This window comes from Piliocolobus tephrosceles, chromosome 10, assembly GCF_002776525.5.
Source record: "Piliocolobus tephrosceles isolate RC106 chromosome 10, ASM277652v3, whole genome shotgun sequence".
NCBI classification, from domain to species: domain Eukaryota; kingdom Metazoa; phylum Chordata; class Mammalia; order Primates; family Cercopithecidae; genus Piliocolobus; species Piliocolobus tephrosceles.
Window position 1 is genome coordinate 90,848,815 of NC_045443.1, and position 24,320 is coordinate 90,873,134.

Consider the following 24,320-nt stretch of genomic DNA (forward strand, 5'->3'; position numbering starts at 1 on the left):
GGATTGTAATGGTTAATTTCCATATAGTGGAATGTTATAGTCATTAGATATTATAGTCATTAGAAATGACATTCGGGTAAGGATCTGAGTGTGGAAACTGATACACCCTGTCGGAGAGCTACTGAGTAGTATTTATCACAGCTGCATACATACCCTTTCACCCAACAGTTCCACTTACGGGAATCTAGTCAACAAATGCACAAGTTGCACAACCAAACTATGGTCAGATATGTGTGTGGTTGGACTTATGAAACTGGTACCAATTTAATATTCAAATGGCATTAAGTCATGGCAATCTATTTAATGGATACTTCGTGGTTACCAAAGAGCTATGTGCTGCCACAAGGAGAATCCTTTCAATAGTGATTGAAAAAGGCAGAACACTAGACAGAACTACCTGTTTTATGCACGCATTTGCATACACTGAAAAAGCTTAGTCACTTAAAATGAGGTTGTACAGATTTTAGATTTTGTTTTTAAAGGCCTGTATGGTTTAAAAAATGTTTTGGGAAATAGACATGAGCAGTGAGTAATCGGTGCCAGAAGAGCAGGGCAGAGAGCTACAACCTACAGGCCAAACCCCACCCCACTGCCTGTTTGTATGGCCTTCAAGTTAAAATGTTTTTTTAATGTTTTAGGTGGTTAAAAAAAAACTACAAAGCACACTATGCCCATTTGTTTACAAATCATCTATGGGTGCTTTCTCACTACAATGGCAGAATTCAGTAGTTGAGACAGACCTATGGCCCACAAAGGCCAAAATATTTACTGTTTTAGAAGAAAACAACATGAATTACAAGAACTTGGCCCTACTTGGTTGCTCAGTCCTAATGCATCCTGCTAAAAACCTAAGGGAAACAGGGCCAAGTTCAATCTAGTGCAACCAACCTATCACATCTAAGCTGCTTTTGCCAGATCTGGTATCTACTCCTGACCTTAAGCCAGAAGACTTTGTAAACTTACTAGGTTATAATAAAACTTAAGCACTATCGATATTTACTAATAGATCATGGAACTATGTCAAAAGCAGTCTCATATGGTGAGATGGATCAGGAGTCTTAAAAAAAAAAAGGAAATATGCTATTACTAGTTGGTAACATGGGGTTAAATCTTTTTTAATTGCTAAAACATTCTGTCCCCATAGATAAGGTGATTGGCAGAAAGAAAAAGTTCCTTAATGATCACTATAAAATACTCTGCTGCAAGGAGCTTTAAACATTCAGGCAGTTATTATGTTTCTACAATCCACAAGAAACTGAAAAAAATCATGTGATCAATTCAGTAGTAGAGGCACAGCTTGGTATCAAGTCTATGTTCATACACTTAGGAGTGCCACCCAACAGGGCCATACAAGATACATGAAATGAGATCAGCTCAAGGGTGACAAAGATGAAACTGGGAGAGGGCTGGGGAGACCCGAACTCTTAATATTCGGTTCCACACTTAACAGGAAAATTTTAGTCCAGCTCCCAGCATGGCAGCTAATGGCAAGTTACCCAGTTAGTACCATAAAGCCAACTCTTGGAATAGACCTAATTTCCATGATAAAATGGAGACTAGTGCAGTGGTGAGTGTATAGTTAAGAAAACAAACAACATATTACCAGTCCAGGTGGTAGATTACAGATTTTTATTATTTACACGTCTCTCAAATTATTACATTCAGCATGTTTTGCTTTTTATGTTATTTAAAATATAAACCTTCATATAATTCCCTAAGATGGATGGCATACCAAGTAGCTAAATGAAATATCATCCCAGCCCAAAAGTACTTATTCGAATATTACATTTTTCTTATATAAAGCAATAATTTAGGTACCCTATTATAGTATTTTCTTTTTTTGGCCAGCTTTTCTAGATAAGGTGGTATTGCTACTGCAACTAACAAAAAAGATGTGGCAGGGCCGGGTGCAGTAGCTCACGCCTGTAATCCCAGCACTTTGGGAGGCCGAGGCGGGCAGATCATGATGTCAGGAGATGGAGACCATCCTGGCCCAACATGGTGAAACCCCATCTCTACTAAAAAATACAAAAAATTGGCCGGGCGTGGTGGCAGGTGTCTGTAGTCCCAGCTACTCGGGAGGCTGAGGCAGGAGAATCGCTTGAATGTAGAAGGCAGAGGCTGCAGTGAGCCGAGATTGTGCCACTGCACTCCAGCCTAAACTACAGAGCGAGACTGTCTCAAAAAAAAAAAAAAAGAAAAGAAAAGAAAAGGGGGGGGGGGGGGGGGGAGCAGCAAAAAAAAGGTTCCTGAATCATTTAACAGAAAAATAAAGCCTATTCCTATCATTTCCATAATCCCATTTAGCTCCACTTAGGTCACTGTGTTTATAATGTCTTGTAGGATAGATTTCCTTCCCCATTCTCCACAAAACCACCATAGCACCTGTCGCTTTTATCTACTGGTTTGTATTTAATCTTATTTGTAAGTGCTTCTTTGAAATTGTTTTACAAGTACATTCTTGGTGTAGAGTAAGGTTCTATATACAGTCGGCCCTCCATATCCATGGGTCCACTTCCATAGATTCAAACAACCAGATAGAAAATATTCCAAAAAACATTGTAGTCAACATGTATATTTTTGTCATTACTCCTTAAACAATAGTGTAACTATTTACATAGCACTTACGTTATAATAGGTATTATAAGTAACCTAAATATTAAAGTATGCAGGAGGATTTGTGTAGATTGTATGCAAGTACTGTATCATTTTATTCCAGAGACTTGAGCATCTGTGGATTTGGATTTCCAAGGGAAGTCCTAGAACCAGTTCCAGACAAATACCAAGAGATGACTTTACTTTAGACCTAATATCTTGCTAGACAGCCTTTGAGAGGACTAAGGGTAACTAGAGCACAAGCAAATCACAGCAAAGTAGACTACAACAAATCAAAAAAGTCAAAAAACATAAAGCTCCTATCAACACCTCAAGATTTTAGAAAAGCCTCTTAACAGGCAATTTTAAATAGAGACTGGGTCCCACTATATTACCCAGGCTGGTCACAAACTCCTGGACTCAAGTGATCCTTCTGCCTCGGCCTCCTAAAGTGCTGGGGATCACAGGTGTGAGCCACTGTGCCTGGCCTGGGCAGTCGATTTTCAGGAAGCTGCTTATTAATGTTCAGATTCTTTTCTTCTCTCCCAGAACTCTGCAGATGCTGCTGTTCCCTCTGCCTGGAGATGTTCCTCTGGCCTGAATCCAAAAGTCTGTCCAAGTCACTTCCCTTTTCCATGACAGAGTTACAACTATTTGTCTGTCCCCCTTCCCTATTAGAGTAAAAGGTCCCAAAGGAAAGCTCCATGCCATTAACTCACCACCTAATGATCCCCAACAACTAGTGGGCAAACATGAAGCACTTTTGTTGAATAATGTTTCCTTTAGCCCAGGGATTACAAAGTCAAAGGCTTACAAGGGGGAAGGACTAGCAGGTGTGCTTGGAGGAGACTCTAGCCAACTGGAGAGTAGCTGGTAAGAAGACATGACATGCTCTTACGGTGTTTGCTACTCAGATCCTCTCAGTTAAGTCCCATGCACGAAGGTGGGTCAGGTTTACTGTTGCCAGATCTTCAGCTCATTCGAAAGTTACCAGAATCCTGCATTTTCATGTAAATCTCCCAATTTTTAAAAATGTCAGCATCAAATTCAGAATGTTTTAACCAGCCACACTGTGTGGGCCAGGGAAAACAGGCCCAAAGGCCAGGTGAAGCTGCAGTTTTCAACTGCTGCCTTGGCCTCTCCCAGAGCCCCTTAAGTCCTAAGGCGGCTCAGTGAACATACTGGCAGTTGTTTCATCCCACTGGTTGCTTATCAAAGCAATGGGGGATTCTTACCAAAACTGCAAAGGAAAAAAATGTGATACCATGAAATTAGAAATTCACGGCATTTGAAATGGAAATGGCTTATTTCTGTACTTCTGTAACTCACAAATTTAGCAGACATCATTTAGCCATATTTTTGTAGTGCAACAGATTTAAATCTGGAATTTCATGGTTTGTAAATCACTACGTGATACTAGCTATAACCATGAGCGATACTACAGGCAGTAAATGTTGATTTCTATTTCGTTTCTTGAAGCTTTTGTGTGGTTCATTTTTAAAGTGAGATTCAGTTTCCTTAGCTATAGTCAAATGCACCCTTTAAACAACCCAAGAACTGTTATGACAACTGCTGTTATTATTTCAAATTTTACAATATTAGGGTTGTTAACAATTTTAGTCTGCATTAAGCTAACATTTGTTACCAAGCAATGCACTTATTTGGAAGGATACCAGTTACCAGTCATCAAAAGCTTTTGTATGTTGAAAATGTAATTTTAATAGTTAATTCTTCATCTTACATAGGAGCACAATAAAATACACCACAATCTGAAGAAACTCCAGAATTACGAGAAAAAGAGTGAAGAAAATTCAGATGGGCTACAATATCCATTACCTTAAACTGCAAGAGACAAGGTTCCAACCCAAAGGTTAACACATTTATGTATTTATGACTGGCTACATTTATGACTTAAAAATTACAAGAATCAGGAATTAGATATGGAGAGAAGTGGGAAAGAACAGTTTTGTGAAGGGAGGAATTCTGTCAATAAAGAAGAACAATTACTGAATTCCAAATTAAAGAATAAAAGGAGCTCCCATAGCAAATACTAGAGGGATGAAAGCAAGAATCATTAATGGAGGACTTGCTACTCTCAAAGGAATAAACCTTTCTGATGACACGCAAGCTGGATGCTTGAGATCTGCTCATCAGGTTTATAAGGAAGACTCACAAATGCCTCAGCAAATCCCAAATGATTATCAGATCAGTGTTTCTTAATAACACACATGAAAGGTTACAGATGAAATTTTCAGACAAGAACCAAGAAAAACGTCATAACCCAAATTTTAGGCAAAAATGTGGCACAACTGTGAAAGTCCTACATGTCAGTCACAACTGCTATCTTTGCTGTGACTTTCCTGTACAGTAATTTTTAAACATTGTGGCAAGACACCAATGATCGTCTAATCAGACAACACAAACACATTTATTTCAAATTCCTAGGAGGTTAAAAAAAGGTCAGATACTGATGCTTTATGCATGCTCAGGGCCAGTTTATAAATACTCCATTCAGTACTATCTTAACACAAATCCGCATCAGTGAAAAGAAACAGGCGAAATCCACCTCTTGCCATTCAATTTGTCAGATGGTGAAGACCAAGACAGAATGTTCCATAGTTTTAATTTTAAAATACGATTGTCACATTGGGAAAATGAAATAAACACAGTAAAATAAACTGTACAAAGGCAAAGTAGAATAACAAAAAATATTTTACTAAAACATAAGATTTACAGAAGTTTCCAGACAAGCCATACAAAATGGTCACAAGCTTTTTTTGAAGGGGGGAATCTACACTTGACAGCAATGTTATTAGTGAGGGCTGTGATGTTTGTTTAATGTTCCCATTTTGGTTCAAACAATCAAGCTTGTCCATCTACAGCGTCTAAATAAAGTTAGACTTGGCTAGAGAGCATATTCTAAAGACCTGGTTAGCTGCTTTTAACCAATGCAATTAGATCACCAAAAAAGGGGGAAAGGAGCCCATAAAATTAAAAATAAAACTACCTCCCCCCTCAAAAAAAAATAAAAATAAAGAAAAACACCCACACCCCTGCAGCTAACCTGACAACTACCTTCATTCACAGTGCTTTATACTTAAACCAGGATGGGGGAAATGAATAAAAGCAGGGAGGGGCCACTGCTTTTAAACGTTTCACAACAATCCAGATGATACTTCTAGCCTCTGTTCATGCTTTATGACAGTGAATCAGGACAAGACATAGATTTGCTAATGTGCATTTAATCACCAAAGGACTGAAGATGTCTGGGCTTTTTTATTCTGTAATGTTTCTAAGACTGTGTCCATTAAATGCAAACAAAAAGGAGGAAGTCTTGGCAGAACAGGAGAAGTGATGCACACTTGATGATCGGATCAATTTAAATATTATTCATGGCATATAGCCTAGTCCATGCTCTAGCTGTAGACAGAAACAAATGCACGATTATTATTTTACTTAGTTCAATATGTTACTTTCCAAACTATAAATGGCAAACAAACACTATTAAGTTAATTATGGAAATGTCATGCTGTAATCTCTTAAATTCATGCCTTTTTCTATAAATTGGATCAGGACTGAAAGATTTTGTATACGTCCAATTACCAAAACACTACAGTAAAATTCAGAAGTTCTAGAAAACTCAAGAGGATGAACCAAGTTGTCCATTTCTGGATACACAATTCTCCCCACTAATTTTCTTAAAATCTGTAGCAGAAGCTTCTTGACTCCAAATTCTCTAGCCATAAACAGCTGAATACTTTCATCAAATGGGTTACAAAAACAGTTCAAAAGTTTTCCAGTGTTCTTTACATATAACTAGATAAATGGTACGCACTCATTATTTGTTAAACCAGGTGTAGTTACAAGACACTCCAAGATCTCCCAATTTTAATTGGTTGTCTTTAAATTTGGGGGGTTCCCATAGCAGGCCATTTTGTTATAAGAGATTTACATACTATAAGCAGGATCTCACTCATTACAATATTTTTTTTTCTATTTCTTTTCCTTGCCAAGAGAAACTTTAGAGAAATTTAAGTGGCAATACAAATTTGTTTGTAAAAGTGGAAGTGGTGTGAAGGAGAATAAATATTAGATACCTGTTTCTATGGCTTGGGCTTCGTTGGTCTTCCACTGCTCCGCTACATCATTTGCTAATGGATCATCTGGATTGGGAGCACTTAACAAGGCCTGGATCGATAGCAGAACTGTGCGGATCTGCAGTGCTGGGGACCACTTATCTATGAAGGCAACAGGCCCAGTATGATGAAGCATGAAAAAACAGGCCCAGAACTGCTTCACTTCCCTCCCGCAGACCTCTCTGGTCTTTGTATATTTACATTCTAAACATGGAATGCTTAAGAGAAAAAGGAGAAAGCTTAATAATAGCATATGCTGATAAAGATAACACTTACCTTTCAAAATATCTAAACATATTCTTCCCAACTTGTCTACATTAGGATGATAAATTTTGGTCATGAAACGTACTTTAGGGGCTGCCATTGGGTATTCTTCAGGAAGGAATAGTTCAAGTTTAAAAGTCCCTCCCTCAAAGGGGGAATCTTGAGGGCCAGCAATGACCACATGAAAATAACGGGCGTTGCTCTCATCTGGTTCTGCTTTGATGCCAGGAACTGGTTCTGCCAGCAAACGCTGGGTTTCCTACAACAGAAAAACAAACACATTTGTGAAACAAATGTCATTTTACTAGACAGCAAAAGTAAAATTAGAAAGTTCATCTCTTGGAAATAGGCATAACAGAACATCTCCAATCTTCCAACAGGATTTATTTAGTTTATAAAATGCAAAATTCAAAAAAATTACCATTTAAATAATTACAACCAGCTGAATGCAACTGCAAGCAAATACCAATGATGCTGTCATACATTTTGGCTACAAATGTCTACAAATATGTTGATAATAAAATTAGGTTAATAAAACTGATATTTTACTCAAGTAAAATAAAGTAACATTAGGATTACATAGGTAAGGCAACTTGCTCTAAACTCAACCAAAACCAAGCTATTTAAATTTAAAAAGTAAAATTAGATTTTTTTGGTGATGTTTTATTGTTTGTTTTTGAGACAGGGTCTCACTCTGTCACTCAGGCTGGAGTGCAGTGGCAAGATCTTGGCTCACTGTAGCCTCGACCTCCCTGGACCCAGGTGATCCTCCCAACTCGGCCTCTGGAATAGCTGGGATTACAGGTATGCACCACCACGCCCAGCTAATTTTTGTATTTTTAGTAAAGACGGTATCACCCTGCTGGCCTCTTGGCCTCAAGTGATCTGCCTGCCTTGGCTTCCCAAAGTGCTGGGATTGCAGGTATAGGCCAACACACCCAGCCAAAAATTAGTTTTTAAACCCACTGAAAACTTCCCCTCTGAAAAATGTAATGGACTAAAGAAAGGAGATAAGAGGCCCAGGTACCTGAACAGGGCTAAAGAAATATATTTAACAATGCTGATTAGTCTAAAATTGACAATTAACTTCAGAGGAACCCTTAATACTCCCAACAAACATATCATTAGTTGTCTCATCATTCTCCCTCTCTCCTAAATAACTATATTATTCTTTCTCTTCTCTCTTCAAACCTCCAGCATCTCCATCCCCATCCTCACTTGTGGCTGATGTTCTGCTTCCTATTTCAGGACAAGTTAGATACTTCCATCAGTTCCCACTGTAGCATTTGGACATTTCCCTGCATCTGCACCTATACGCTCTGGCTTTTCTCCTGTATAGATGAAATGCCACGTACTCTTAGCTAGGGCCAATCGGCCTTCTTGAGCACTAGATTTTACTTATCTCTGTTCGAAATGTTTGTTCCTCGGTGCCATAAAGAAATAGCACTTGAACATAAATTTACTTAGGCCATTTTTACTTCCTGCAGAAAGGGTACACTCGCCAGGAATTTTGCCACAAGAGTACACTGAACAAAGGAGACAGGGTCATTTATAACCTGACTCGTCCACCCTACTGCTGTGTCCGGTTTCCATTGGCTCGAATGGGACCTCACATTCTATATTTATCCTGATTGGCTAGCAACTTAGAACTTTTAAAAGAAGTAAAGGTAGAGGGGAACACAGGAAGGAGGAAGTAACTTGTGGAATGCTGAGAAAGGTAAAAAGGAAGAGGAACAGGCTATGACCTACTGCTTGCTTGCAGCAGTATAAGCATGCCAGGGCAAATATTTAGGCTAAATCGTGAGAGCTAAGAACATAAAGTATATTGATTTCTTTATTATGGTTAGCAGATTTAAGAATGCTAGCACAGGTCTTTGAATAAATTTTGCTTCTAAGATAAGTTACTATTTATTCCTAATTAGATGGGGAGGAAAGTCTTTGAAGAGGAACCCCTACTTTGCTTTTTTTTTTTTTTTTTTTTGAGACGGAGTCTCGCTCTTTGGCCCAGGCTGGAGTGCAGTGGCGCAATCTCCGCTCACTGCAAGCTCCGCCTCCTGGGTTCACGCCATTCTCCTGCCTCCGCCTCCTGAGTAGCTGGGACTACAGGCGCCCGCCACCGCGCTCAGCTAAGTTTTTGTATTTTTAGTAGAGACGGGGTTTCACCATGTTAGCCAGGATGGTCTCGATCTCCTGACCTCGTGATCCGCCCGCCTTGGCCTCCCACAGTGCTGGGATTACAGGTGTGAGCCACCGTGCCCGGCCCTACTTTACGTTTTACACGTCCTTCTCAACTATTCAAGGACACTGAATAGCATCTCTTTCCTCTTCTGAATCATCAGTTCTCCCTTCTTTACTGGATCTTTCCCCAAACTACACAAACTTTCTGTTATGTTCCCATAAAAGGAGAAAACTAAACTTACCCCCACTCACCCAAACAGCTACTGCTACTGCCCCTTGCTTTGCTCCTCTTTGAAGAGATCTGTAATTGCTCATCTCCAATTTCTCTCCTCCTCTTCTGTCTTGAACACACCCTTCAATCAAGCTGTAGTTATCACTAACTTGTTTGTTAAGGTCACCAAAACTTGTTTGTTAAGGTCACCAATGATTTCCACAAGGTTAAATCAAATGTCCAGTGCTTAATCTTTATCTTACTTGACCTAAATGCAACATCTTATCCAGCTGGTCTCCTTCCTCTTTGCAAAGCTTTATCTAACTTCCTATCACCACATTCTCATGGCTGTCTTCCTCCTTGTCTGGCAGCAGCTTCCTTTAGTTTCCTTGTTGGTTTCTTCCTATCTCCCACCATGGCAACAATGAAGTGCACCTGGGGCTCTGTCCCAGGGCTTCCTCTCTGTTTATACATTTCCACAGTGATCTCATGTAATGCAATGAATTTAAACACTAAATAGACTCTATAAGCTGAAGCCTCCCCTAATTCATATCCAGCCCAGACCTCTCCCCTGATCGTGCCTCTTGCCTCTGTAACTCCCTGCTCGATATATGCTCTTGAATGTCTAATAAGCATCCCAAACTTAACATGATCTCCCTACCCACAACCTTTGCTCCTCCCATAAAGACTTCCCCATGTCAGTTATTGGCAAACTCATCTTTCCACATGATCCACCTTTTCCTTCATATGCCACACACATCTAGCCTGATTGGCAAAAAAAATTTTTTTTTAAATACCTCAAATTCTACCCATGATAGGACTGTTTCTCACCCTTCCACTGCTACACTTCTGATCCAAGCAACCATCAGCTCTCACCTGGCATACTACAACACCCTCCTAACCTGTTCTTCCTGCTTCTGACCTCACTACCTCCCTCACAGGTCTATTACCCACAGACCCTTTAAAAGTCATAGTCCTGAGCCGGTGCAGTGGCTCACACTTGTAAACCCAGCAATTTGGGAGACCGAGGCGGGTGGATCGCCTCAGGTCAGGAGTTCGAGACCAGTCTGATCAACATGGAGAAATCCCGTCTCTAATAAAAACAGAAAATTAGCTAGGCGTGGTGGTGGCGCATGCCCATAATCCCAGCTACTCAGGAGGCTGAGGCAGGATAATCGCTTGAACCGGAGAGGCGGAGGTTGCAGTGAGCATAGATCATGTCATTGCACTCCAGCTTGGGCAACAAGACCGAAACTCCGTCTCAGAAAAAAAAAGTCATAGTCCTTGTAATGGGCCCCCAAAAGAGGCTCTATATGATGCCCTCACTCCACCTACCTCTCTGACTCATCTTCAGCTATTCTGCCTCCATCCCCTACCTTCTCTGTTCCAAACAAAAATTAGCTTCCTTGTAGTTCTTTAACCTGCCAGGCATCCTCTCACCTCAAGGGCTTTGCACTTGCTCTTCTTCCCCAAAATATCCATATGGCTTGCTCCTTCAGCTCCTAAGATCTTCATGTTTTCTCAGTGAAGCCCTCATAACTGAAATTGCAAACCCCATTCCACCCTATCCTGCACACTCCCTATCCCCACTCCTCAGCTTTATCTCCACAGCACTACTAACAAATCTCATTTCTACTTATTTTGTTCAGAATTTAAGCTCCATGAGAGGACGGATTTGAGTCTGTTTTATGGACTGCTATATCCTCAGCATTTAGATCACTGCCTGGCACAATAGATAATTCAATTAATATTTACTGAATTCTGAATCTCTTTGATGTTATAAAGAGAGGAAAATAAACTATCAGAATTTCATCGTTAACATCATTAAAGCAGGGTTATTTTCAGGGCAGGATGTGCACATTATGGAAGGAAAACAAAAGGAGCCACTCAAATATGGGGAAAAATAGTCTAATTTCTACTTACATTTATTTTTAACCAGAAAAATAATCATACTTAAATAAGCTTTTAGGTATGAAAAACAATACATGAGAATATTTTATTTACACTGCCTTCACCTAAGAAAAATAATACATCTTAAACTGTTTCATTCCACAAGCTACAGGGCGTATGTTAAAAACAACAACAACAACAAACAACTTCTCTCTCAGCACAGTAATATACTGAAATAGTCATAATATGTAAATACAAATCAAATGCTTCCCCAAAATGTGTTAATTAAACCCATGGCCATTTTAGGTAATGTCTCTGGTATTTTAAGACTAGTTTTTTGTTTTGATCATGGTAATATAAGAGCAAGTGAGAAACTGACACGTTCTTTAGGTTCAAACTAAAACATTTTTAGAGCATTAGAAAGCTCAAGAGGCAAAAATGAAGCCTCTGACCTTGGGAAGTCCTTTAACATTGTGACCAGAACAAAAGAGGCTGGTCTTCATTTTTTAGGAAAAAGTTAAGATATTAGGGATGAACAGCAGGAGTAGAAGAATGAGAAAATAACTGGATGGTAAAATTCCTTGAATTCTGGGCTCTCCTCACCTCCATCCTTTAATTTTACCCCAGATCTTTATGTCTTTAGAAAGCCATAAATTGGTTGACTGGAAAAAAAAGAAAGCCAGGGCCCAGGAGTCCCAATCCACTACTCACTAGTTACACAAAGTAGTAGCAGCTCTATATCTACTATAAAAAGCTACAGAAGGGCCTCCAAAAGCATATCCCAAAATAGCTTCAAAATCACTCTCAGTGCACAGTGGCAGAGACAGATATGGCATTTACTTTCTCATCTTCAGTTCACCCTCAAAATCAGATATTCTTTGTCAAGAATGTACATATTAAGCACATCACGTGACCTGATCAAGCCTAGATTTAATCGGAACACATTCTAAAATAAGCTTTTGCATGTAGAAAACATTTTGAAATAGTTCTTATAATATATGCTGCTCTCAAGTTCTAATGGACTGACACAAAAACATGCCTAATTATTTCACTAAACTGTGTTGGTTTCCCTAACAAACTCACAGCATAAATTGTGGGAGGGAAAAAAGGAATAAAATCCAAACCAAATGAAACAAGTCTCAAATGGCAGCATCTGAAAAAGTCTCAACCACAGAAACTGATGTCAATTTTTTTCCTAAAAAGGTAAAAACCGGCTAGGAAATAAAGTCTTTCCGGCCACTATTCAACACATGACTAACTAAAATACCTTCTGGTTTTACAATATTCTTTGGTGGAAAGACAGAGTACAGTATGATTTCTTTAAGTGAAGAAGTAAAGGGCTAAACTTCCTGCTATTTCACTTATCTTTTTTTTTTTTTTTTGAGACAAGTCTCGCTCTGTTGCCCAGGCTGCAGTGCAGTGGCACCATCTCAGCTCACTGCAATCTCAGCCTCAGTTCAAGCGAGCAGGTCTGGCTAATTTTTGTATTTTTAGCAGAGACGGGGTTTCACCATGTTGCCCAGGCAGGTCTCGAACTCCTGATTTAAAGTGATCTGCCTGCCTCAGCCTCCCAAAGTGCTGGGATTACAAGCATGAGCCACCACGCCCAGCCTTATCTATCTTTTGGCATAAGTAATTTACATTGCAGGTGGGACGCCATGGTTCATGCCTGCAATCCCTGCACTTTGGGTGGCTAAGGCAGGCAGGGGAATGACTTGAGGCTAGGAGTTCCAGACCAGCCTGGGCAAGCATTAGTGAGACCCCATCTCTACAAAGATTAAAAAAAAAAAAAAGAGTTGACAAATGAGATCACATAGGAAGGCCATAGTTCTTTACAGAAAAACAGAAAAACCCTTAAATGCATTTTGTGATTCTGTTATGTTTAAAAGCAGTCCAAAGAGTGAATCCCAAATAGAAGTGAGTTTAGGGCCATACATAACAGAAAGTACACTAGACTATGTTCAGGAAATTAGTTACTAAAATAAGACAAGGAAGTTGGTAAAGGAGTAGGGTATGGATTTAAATGGCAATAAAATTAAGTCTAAAGGAAGGTATCTATAGAATGCATACAATAGGTAATACTAGAAATTTTTTTTTTTGAGATGGAATCTTGCTCTGTTGCCCAGGCTGGAGTGCAATGGCGCATCTCAGCTCACTGTAAGCTCCGCCTCCCGGGTTCACGCCATTCTCCTGCCTCAGTCTCCCAAGTAGCTGGGACTACAGGTGCCTGCCACCATGCCCGGCTAATTTTTCTTGTATTTTTAGTAGAGACGGGGTTTCACCATGTTAGCCAGGATGGTCTCGATCTCCTGACCTCGTGATCCGCCAGCCTCGGCCTCCCAAAGTACTGGGATTACAGGCGTGAGCCACCATGCCCGGCCTACAAATATTTTTAAAAGGAATCAAATATCTAATTATCAATAGATCTACTGGGACCTGAAGAGCAAAACCTAGACTGAAAACTACAGTAAACTATACTGTAGTTAGTAAATTATAACAATTGACATTCTGTCAACCAATCTCTATTAACCAGGACTCTTATTTTTAAGTTGAAAAATAATTTGTGCTCAGTACGAAGCAGTATCAGGTCTTAGATTTCTTCTCTAAGGCAATGATTACATTATATACAGTAAAATTTTTGGATAATAAACAGTATTCTTAGAAAGAGTACTAATTTGTGTATGAGAAAAGTTGGTACAGTTAGTAACTATCTATATGCCAGTGCATCCTGTCTACAATGATTAGGTTTTTTAGAATATTCTCTGAAACACAAACTGCAATGTATGACCAGTAGTATCAACTGTATATCTTTTAGCTCATCTCAAACAAGAGCTGTCTGATAACTCAGTAACTGCCAATTTCATTCATGAAAAATAAGTGTTAAAAAACTGGGTGATGCCTCAATGATACCTACTCTGTAAACTCCAACCTGTCACTACATCTTTAAGTGACTCTAAAATATTAACAAATAGGGTTCTGGGCAAAGTTGTGTGTTATAGAAAAAAATATATAATAAAGAAAAAACAAATTATGAAAAATTTAAAAAATAAAACAAACAGGGCTCCTTTTTTGGGATCACTAATAAAGCAAGTCAATTCTTCATTACGTACACAACTCTAAATTACTTATGAAAATCTGCAAGTTCACCCTCTATATGCAAGTGGACATTTTTATTTATCACTTTTTTTCGTAGAGATGGGTTTCTCTATGTTGCCCAGGCTAGTCTCGAAGTCCTGGCCTTAAGCAATCTTCCCGCCTTGGCCTCCCAAAGCAATGGGATGACAGGCGTGAGCCACTGCACTTGGACCCATAAGTGAGCGTTTAAAAAATGTTACCACCAGCCTGGGCAACACAGTAAGACCCCATCTCTCCAAACCAAAAAAACTAAAAATATTAGCTGGGCATGCTGGCATACACCTGTAGTCCTAGCATACTTGGGAGGCTGAGGTGGGAGGACAGCGTGAGCCCAGGAGTTCGAGGTTACAGTTAGCTGTGATCATACCACTGCACCCCAGCGTGGGTGATAGTGAGACCTCGTCTCTTAAAAAAAAAAAAAAAAAAGTTAATTATCATCAATGGACATTTTCAAGTGCATACTCCTTGGTTCATTTTATCTGTAAGTCCTGTGAATTTTACATGACTTTGTATAACATATAACATTATTAGGAACATATAACATCTCATTATAGTAAAACTGACTGCCTATTTTCTAGCTGGGATTAGAAACAGAACCAAAGTTTTGCGTAAGCTCCCCACTACACTACTACTTTACAAATCATAAGGCCACCTAGAGATACACTAAGATAAAAATGGTTGATGAGGACTTTTTTCTACAGCACTGCTGTCTAACAGAAATATAACGCAAGCCACATAAGTATTTTAAAATTTTCTAGTAGCCACATAAAAAAGTAAAAACAGGTAAAATTAATTTTAATATATTTTATCTAAAAATGTATTCAAAATATTATTTCTTTTTTTTATTTCAACATGAAATTAATGATGTATTTTATCTTTTTTCATTGCCTTCAATGCCCACTGTGCAATTTACACTTGTACCACATGTTAATTTAGCCATACTTCAACCACTTAACAGCCACATGCAGTGATTAGTAGCTCCCATAGTAGTCTGGACAGTGAAACACAAGACAATCACGTTATAATGTTACTGCCTGGTCATTAAGAATTTAACTTATTTCACATAATGGGTAAAATTTTGTACAGAAACTGTAAAGCATCACTGTTTTCCCCTCAAAAAATTCTATATAAAAGTATTGTCAGAACATTTGACATCACTAATAACAGGAATACACGTAACAAGAGTTACTGTTTGCTACAGTCACAAGATTGTGTTTGAAAAAAACAATTTGTGTCAAAAAAATTAAATGAACTAAAATCAATTCAAACAAGCTAACTGCGTGATGAAGAGTTCACTAAGGAACTATTTTAATTATGACAGTACACACTACCCCCTAGTGGACATAAGACATCATCTACTTATTTCACCACCTTTCCTTTGCAAATGAAAAAACTGATGCTCTTAAAAGTTATTGTACCTAAGTTTGCTAAGTTTTTTAAACTTACATTATATGATCACTCCTTGCTTTTGGTTTTACCAAAGCAAGGTTAGCACCCACCTAAACATGTCCTTGGAAAAGACCTATAGATTCCAACAGTAAATAAAATTAAAATAGCTTAAGAAAACTTAATAAAAGCAAACCAAGCAAAGCTAAGACAATTTTATATTCCCTTTCTGCTTTTCCCTCTTGTGCCTATCTTGCTCCTAACCACTTAGACTCCCCCAGATAAGCTAACTGGGTCCATGAGAACTTCCTGAAAATGCCTATCCTAAAGTCCAATGGAGAATAATGGTTCTCAAGACATGCGCCTCCCTTGTTCTTTCTTTTCTCCTCTACTCCCACATACTTAAATCTCACAATTTCTTAGGTGACAGATTCAGAGAAGGAAAAAAGGAAGAAGCTATTTCTAAGACTCTGGGTACCAAAGACTAAATCTCAGAGTACTTTAGACCAGAGTATTCCTTTTTTGGGAAAAGCTTTATTTATGAGTTGCTAGGTAACAAATAGGTAAGTACTCTCTATTCCACTTGAAGTAATAAAGAATACATGGGGCCAGATGACTTGGGCTAGAAATCTCTACATCCTAGTTTTTTTCCTCAACCCAAGACCAGATCAATATTTCTGTGAAGTTCAGTGAAAAGGAATGGAGACTTGGGAGCTGGAGGGACTTCTGGAAGGCAAAGTATATATAATCTGAGATACATCAGAATGTATCTCAGGTCTGAATTAGTCTGAAAGTTTCTCCCTTGTACTTCTAGTTTCCTGTTCATTACTACCTCTCCACTTACTGTAACTACGCCCAGTAACTGCTGATTTACTTCTCAGACCCTCAACTATTTGAAGAGGGGAACCCCAGCTAGTAAATGGTGGTAAATTCTAAATAAATGCTTGTTCAGTCAACAAACATGCAATGGTTAGGTACCACACAGAGCTTATGAGGAATACTCTATCTGCTGTGTTCATCGGTCAGTAAATTCCATCTCAGGAACAGCATTTAAGATTATTTCAGGGCCGAACGTGGTGGCTCAAGCCTGTAATCCCAGCACTTTGGTAGGCCGAGACGGGCGGATCACGAGGTCAGGAGATCGAGACCATCCTGGTGAACACGGTGAAACCCTGTCTCTACTAAAAAAAAATACAAAAAACGAGCCGGGCAAGGTGGCAGGCGCTTGTTCCCAGCTACTCGGGAGGCTGAGGCCGGAGAATGGCGTAAACCCGGGGGGCTGAGCTTGCAGTGAGCGGAGATCTGGCCACTGCACTCTAGCCCGGGCGACAGAGCTAGACTCCATCTCAAAAAAAACAAAAAAACAAAACAAAAAAGGATTATTTCAATCACTGACAATGACAATGAACAAAAATCAGAATAATCCTACTAACAAACTATCCCAGCAAGAAGAAAAACTGTTAAGCTGAATTCCTTTATTTCTTGTCTGTTACCTCCCTCCCCAATTCTTTTGCCCACTAAACACATTAGGTTGTATTGCAGTCTGTGGATATTTTCCTACCTACCAGTCTGTAAGCCCCATAAAAGCAGGGAACACATGCAGTTATCAAGCACTGCTCCAGATATGCAAAGAATCAATAAAAATCTCGGGTAACAATTAAAAACAAACCATGCCAAATACTGACTTAAGTGCTATAGATGTATTAGCTCATTTAATCCTCATACTCATTTTACAAATGAGGAACAAAGAGTAATCAACCAAAGCTAGTGAACAACAGAGCCAAGATTCAAATCCAAGCTGTTGGGCTCCATTCAGTCTGGCTTCAGAGTCTGTTTCTTAATCTTTTTTTTTTTTTTTTTTGGTGGGGGGAGACAGAGTCTCGCTGGAGACTAGAGGGCAGTGGCCCAATCTCAGCTCACTGCAAGCTCCACCTCCCAGGTTCACCCCGTTCTCCTGCCTCAGCCTCCCGAGTAGCTGGGACTACAGGCACACACCACCTTGCCCAGCTAATTTTTTATATTTTTAGTAGAGACAGTATTTCACCATGTTAGCCAGGATAGTCTCGATCTCCTGACCTCATGATCCGCCCGCCTCGGCCTCCCAAAGTGCTGGGATTACAGGCGTGAGCCATCAGGCCCGGCTTACTACATAAGGAGTAAATGTCAAATGTTCGGCAGGGACAGTAAACAGCACAGGAGTTAAAATGGCTATTTTCAATCCTTCATAATTGTGAAGCGGTGCTTCATGAAAAAGGTAAATTTAAGCCATAATGTCATTAATTTTTTTTCCTTTTTGAACTGGCAACCAGAAAAGTATAGTCTTATTAAGATAAACATAGAAAAAAACTGCTTTGATTGAAAAATTGGTGTAAACTATTTTGACCTGGAATTATCTATTAGATGGTAAACCATTTTGCCCATCTTTGATACTGCATGAAATCAACATGCTCTAAAATGTTTCGTGATTCTGAAATATGAATTTACTTACAAATGTTTATTCACTGCTTATTTTGTTCATGGCACTGTGGTACTAACGGAAGGAAGAGCAAAACTTCTTGGCATCCAGCAGTTTATTTCATTGTCTGAGCAGTCAAGGTCTTAAGAGAAGGTACTGGAGGTGTGAGTTAGGATACTATTAACATATGAAGAGCAGAGCCAGATTACAGGGCTATTATGTTCTTGTTTATTTCTAAAGTTATTTTTTGAGTTTTCTGGAAAGATTAAAAACCTTGTCTCCATCTTTTTTTCCTCTTTGTTTTTTCAAAGATTTCCAAATATTGGCATCACAGCTAAAGAGGGTGTCAACTATTCCTTCATAAGACACTCATGAAGTTCTTGGTGGTAAAAATGTCCTTTGAATATTCAGCACTATAATTAGTAGACTCATGGCAGTTAAGCTTCTCCATTTTCTATGGTTCCTGATTTGATGAATGACATAACACTTCATTGCCTGAACTTTTTTTTTTTAGCACCGGCTCAAAAAATAAAAACAAGACTTTAGTGATTTAAATAATGTAGCTATCTTAATGAACTCTGTATCTCAGGAATGATTTGACAGAGATGTCTCAGAATGCTGAATGAAAAGAAAGGACCTAGCTTAGTAACACAGTTCACTGGGATTGCTGTGTGCCATGGTCCTCAAGGCACTATTAACAAACCCATTGCATATTTTAGGTTCTGGGAGTGGGTATATAACTCAGCAGGTGAGGTAGGAAATGTTCTTCTGTATTCATCCTGATTAAAATTAGGGAAAATTTTTAAAAGCTTGTTTTATGTGGCGAACACTAAAATCATAAGATTTATTAGCAAAAACTAATGAACTTGTTTTTTTCTTTAATCCATTTTATGTAAAAAATGATGTAGATTGTGGGCTTTCTTCTTTCATAAAATTTTACTTGGTTTTTCAAGTTGGTAATTCATTTCAGGCCCTTATGTGTAGTTTTAGTCATCTGTCTATGTTAACTATTAAAAAATTCCCCCACTCATTCATATGTTCCTTTAGCTCCCACTCCTTAGTATAATGTTGGAGCTGGGAGATTTAGAAAATTGTAAAAATTTAAAGTAACTTGTAGAAAAAGAAAAATTTACCTGCGGTCACACAAAAGGACTGCCTGGAAGCATTTAGGGCAAAATGAGGTTGGTAGTATGCATGCAGCACTCCCTGCGTATCACAAGCAAAGAAATAATCCATTCTGGAGAGAACTGCAGTAGTTACCACTAAGATAGCAACAGAGTTCTAGTGGTAGCATTCTGTGCTTGACATCAACAATCATACCGCACACACTGTAGAATGTGTTGCACACAGTGTAAGCAGTGAAATCACCGTGATGTGATTCTGAAGTTTGTTCCTGGCTCCCTCTTTTCTTTGGCCCTCCTGAAGAATGTGTGAGGTACCTAATAATTCTTAGTATCATTTCTGCTTAAACTAGCCAAGCTGGCTTCTGTTGGTTGCTAAAAATAAAGTCTAAACTCAATAGGAAAGGAAGTGAAGAAAAGGTAAGAGTTAACAGACCAGGGCAGGAAGGGGTTTGGGGGCTGGTAAAGAAGTTAAGAAGCTAAATATCTCTTTGGGATTAAATGAAGTCAAAAGAGGAGAGCATGTAAGTCAACTAATCTCTTTATCAAAGAACTTCTATTTAAGAGCTTGTGAAGGAGGAGCTAATTTCACACTAGACAGTTAAATTCAACTAAGCAGAGCTTGGTGTACCTAGTGCAGGGCAGGGCGGACGGGTGGGGGCGCTCAAGAGTTAGCACATCTGAATTTAATTCCAATTTTAATTGTACCAATGTGATACGTGACCACAGACAAATCATTTACCTCTCCAGCCTTCTAAAACGCCCCTTGAACATTTAAAAGGTTCTCTCTAGCACTAAAATTGACTGAACACTTTATTATTATTAGAATGAGTTAAATCTTATTGCTATATGCTTCTTTCTACTGGAAGGTCCCCTTTTGTAATAATATTCTTTAGGCCTATAATTACTGTTCTAGTCTTCCCTGCTGAAGGAGAAGGGTATTATGAACTGTAATCCTGGTATTTATGCCAACGTTCAATATCTAAATAAAGAGAAAATTTGTTGCTAAGGGCACCTGCTTTTTTCCCAAGTTGTTTTTTTCACTTGCTCATTAAAGAAATACAAAAAATTAATCTAAATAAAATTAACCATTCTCCTAATAACCAAAATCCAATTAACATTCTAGAATGTTTATATTTTTGTTCTGATAAAGACAAAAGCCCTTAAAAACAGTTTAATATGTCCACATTTTTTCACTCCTGTGTTACTGTAGCCTGCTTTCCTCAAGGCTGGTTGATTTACAGACAAATCAACATTCTTTAAAAACCATAGGGCATAAACAGGTACTTTTCATGGCCTACAAGCTAGTGACTATACTAGTATAGCTACCATGTATTTACTTACTTGACCCTTTTTCTTCAGGCTACTTCTGGTTTCAAATGCAGCAATCACAACAAAATTTAATGCCTGAGGACTCCGTAATAGGTAAGGCAAGACAAGAACAGATGGAAGCAGAGCAGATGAACTTTTCAGCGAAGCAAACAAAAAACAAGTTACATTTCGCTCAGATTTGCATTCTCAATCCAATTGTGCCAGTAACATAATTTTGTATAAAATCCAAACCATCAGGAAAGAAAAATTAAAATAGTCTCTCACACTCTGCATACTAACTTTGAGATAAATTAGGAAGCATGGAAGCATGCAGATATTGGAGGGCTGTCTCCCTCCCAGTAAGCATCCTCTGGCAGGGCTAACCATAGCGCACAGCTTTCAGGAGAGGACCATTCATATGACAGCCTGCATAAATGGCGCCTCTTGAAGTCATACAGTGAAAGGGCCTAAATACTTTGGATTAAAAAATAAAACTTCAATTTAGCAGTTGCAAAGATAAACTTTATTATTACCTAACCCACAGAAAATGGATTACATATATAATTTTAATAAAATCAAAATGTTATTTACTCAAAACATCTGATTTTGCTATTCACGGTTGGTAAATGAACATTCACTGTGCTTTCACAAAATCTATGCCTCACTTCAGAGTTATATTTAATGTTATCTATTTTGTGAAACAAATACATAAATGAACAAACCATTTTCCCACACACTAGGAAGACATTCAGTCTTTTTATGTTTATGGTGAAGCAGCATCTTTGCCAAGTCAGAAAACAGTAATAACCAACACTACATAAAGCTCAGCATTATGTTAGGATCTGTTCTTTACACTCTAATCCTTCCAACTACCACAGAGCTAGATTAGTATATTAAGCAGATAAAGAAGCAGACAGGTCAAATGAGGTTACCCAAGCTATTATTTGGCAGAGCTAGAAATCAAACTTAAGAGTCTGGCCTCAGATTCTTTGCTCCTGCCATACATAAACATACATTTCGTATTCCCTAAATCAGTGTTTTACGCTGGAGAATTAGGAAATAAGGCTCTCTGAGCCATAAAACATTTTAGTCATGAAAAGCAGCATTTCCACCATCTTGAAAGTCAATTGTCAATTAAGAGGTCAGCAATAGACAACAGTAGGAATTAACCATCTGTAAGCCATCCCTTACACACTTTCCTACCTTACTGTCTCTCTAACTAAACTAGTTCCTAGAGATCAACGCCTGTGTCTAACATTTGCAGACCTAATGCTGGACACCACAGTGTGTCTCGCATTTCTTACCAGTTAATGAACAGATGAACTGCAGAACTACCTGAGACCAACCCCACAGAGTAAAGAAAATTACTGACTGCGTAAAAAGGAAATTCAAGAATTTCCAAAACTGGTAGGCCTAGCCAGGCGGTGACTGTAAAGAGCAGGAGTATGCAGGAAAAAAGACTTGCAAAACTCCAAACCCAATCTTTACAAACTATTTCACACTTCTGTCCAAAAGCCTTAGCTTTGACACTATCCCTACAGGTCATACACTTAAATGAACCAAATACGAAGCACCAGAGATACCAGCCTTATCGTTTCTTTTGCCCCTCTAAGCAGCTTCAACAATCTAATAAGCATTTTCCTTGATTTAAAAAATGATCATTGCCTCAATCATGAGTTGACACATTAAAGATGATTCTTTCCCCTTATCTCAAGGTTTTGGGAAGAATCTGAAATGAAACAGCTTAGTTAGAGACTTTATTTTTTTTATTTTTTTATTTTTTGAGGCAGAGTCTCGCTCTGTTGCCCAGCCTGGAGTGCAGTGGCGCGATCTCAGCTCACTGCAAACTCCACCTCCCGGGTTCACGCCATTCTCCTGCCTCAGCCTCCCGAGTAGCTGGGACTACAAGCGCCCGCCACCACGCCCGGCTAATTTTTTTATATTTTTAGTAGAGACGGGGTTTCACCGTGTTAGCCAGGATGGTCTCGATCTCCTGACCTTGTGATCCACCCACCTCGGCCTCCCAAAGTGCTGGAATTACAGGCTTGAGCCACCGCGCCCGGCCTAGAGACTTTAATATTTCACAGATTACCAATTAGGTCTGAAATTTGAACAGTCTTAAGAGATCCAGCTGGAGTAAATAACTCAGCAGATTTTTTATTCTTCTGTGATTTCAGATTATCTTGTCCTGCACTACTAAGCCAGAGGAGGAAATGATCCAGACAACTCAGATTTTAATGTAACTGAAATAAGCACAAACTTTCATACTAGGGCTGATGTGCTACACTAGAGTACCCATGGACAATAATACTGAGTCAAATTCATCTACTTCATGTGGACAGCTTGAGCCTCCGAAAGAATGCAACAATACATTCAAAGAGTCTAAATGCTGGAATCAGTTTTTCCTAGCAACACGAGCCTGCCATGTATTATGTGAAACTGCATCCAAAAAAAAAAGTCATAAAAGTAGCCCTGGGAATAACTAATTTAAATAGTGTAAGTAAACATTAGTTTTTTTGAGGAAGGAAATCAGGTGGCTGGAACACAGGTAGGAGACACCCTGCACGTCAAACAAGCTTAATCAAAACAAGAGCAAAAAACCCTATAAAACCTCTAATCTGACAAGTCTGAAGTCAGGTCACATACTGCCACATCTCAGGAGCTTCTTACCCATCCCTATCTATCATGGGGTGGGCCAGGCCAGGCAGTTTTCTATCTTTAAAATCTCTGCCTTAGGAAACTAGTAAATCAGACATAAAGTCAATCAATGTCTCTTACTTTCCTTCTACACTTGATGATGCTGGAGGTGGGACTCTGCCAGGGGCTCCTAGTTTAAGTCTGCAGATAAGGGGCTGCTAAGGGAAAACTGCAAGAGAGAACAGTGCTGTCTCCCCTCTCATGGGTGCATCAGCAGATTTTTTTTTTTTTTAAGCTCATCATCTATCATTAGTGTTAGTGTATTTTATATGTGGCCTAATTCTTTTTTTTTTTTTCTTCTGTTGCCCAGGCTGGAGGGCAGTGGCATGATCTTGGCTCACTGCAGCCTCTGCTTCCCAGGTTGAAGCAATTCTCCCACCTCAGCCTCCCAAGTGGCTGGGATTACAGGCGGGCGCCACCACACCCAGCTAATTTTTGTATTTTTAGTAGAGACAGGGTTTCACCATGTTGGTCAGGCTGGTCTCAAGCTCCTGACCTCAAGGCATCAGCCCGCCTCAGACTCCCAAAGGGCTGGGATTAAAAGCGTGAGCCACCGTGCCCAGCCATGAGACAATTCTTATTCCAGTGTGGCCCAGGGAAGCCAAAAGGTTGAAAATCCCTGTTCTAAAGCAATGCAGGCTTCAAATGTGACTAGTTTTATGAGAGCCAATAGAGATTACCTATTTCCTAAAAATTCTACCTTGCTTCCCTTCAGCACTGTCACTTTTTAAAAGATTTTATTTAGAAAACACTTGGCTAAAATATTTACGAAGGAATGAAGTACTAATACATGCTACAATATATATGAACCTTGAGAACATGCTAAATGAAAGAAACCAGAAAGAAAAGGCCACATATTATATAATTCCATTTATATGAATTTATATAAATCCATAGAATTTATATAAATCCATTTATATAAATCCATAGAATCGGAAAGC

The 24,320-nt window shown here is 39.0% G+C and overlaps 1 protein-coding gene across 1 annotated transcript in view; it reads right to left on the minus strand.

The window, feature by feature from the left end:
• Positions 1 to 4,294: 4,294 nt before the first annotated feature.
• The window catches only part of UBE2N (ubiquitin conjugating enzyme E2 N), a 33,601-nt gene continuing 13,575 nt past the window's right edge, over positions 4,295 to 24,320 (minus strand). The window contains exons 2-4 of the mRNA XM_023224645.2: positions 7,008 to 7,254; positions 6,693 to 6,833; positions 4,295 to 6,015 (exon numbers count right to left, since the gene is read on the minus strand). Of these exons, the coding sequence (XP_023080413.1) occupies positions 5,975 to 6,015; positions 6,693 to 6,833; positions 7,008 to 7,254 (429 nt within the window). The 3' untranslated portion in view covers positions 4,295 to 5,974. The remainder of the gene's footprint in view (positions 6,016 to 6,692; positions 6,834 to 7,007; positions 7,255 to 24,320) is intronic.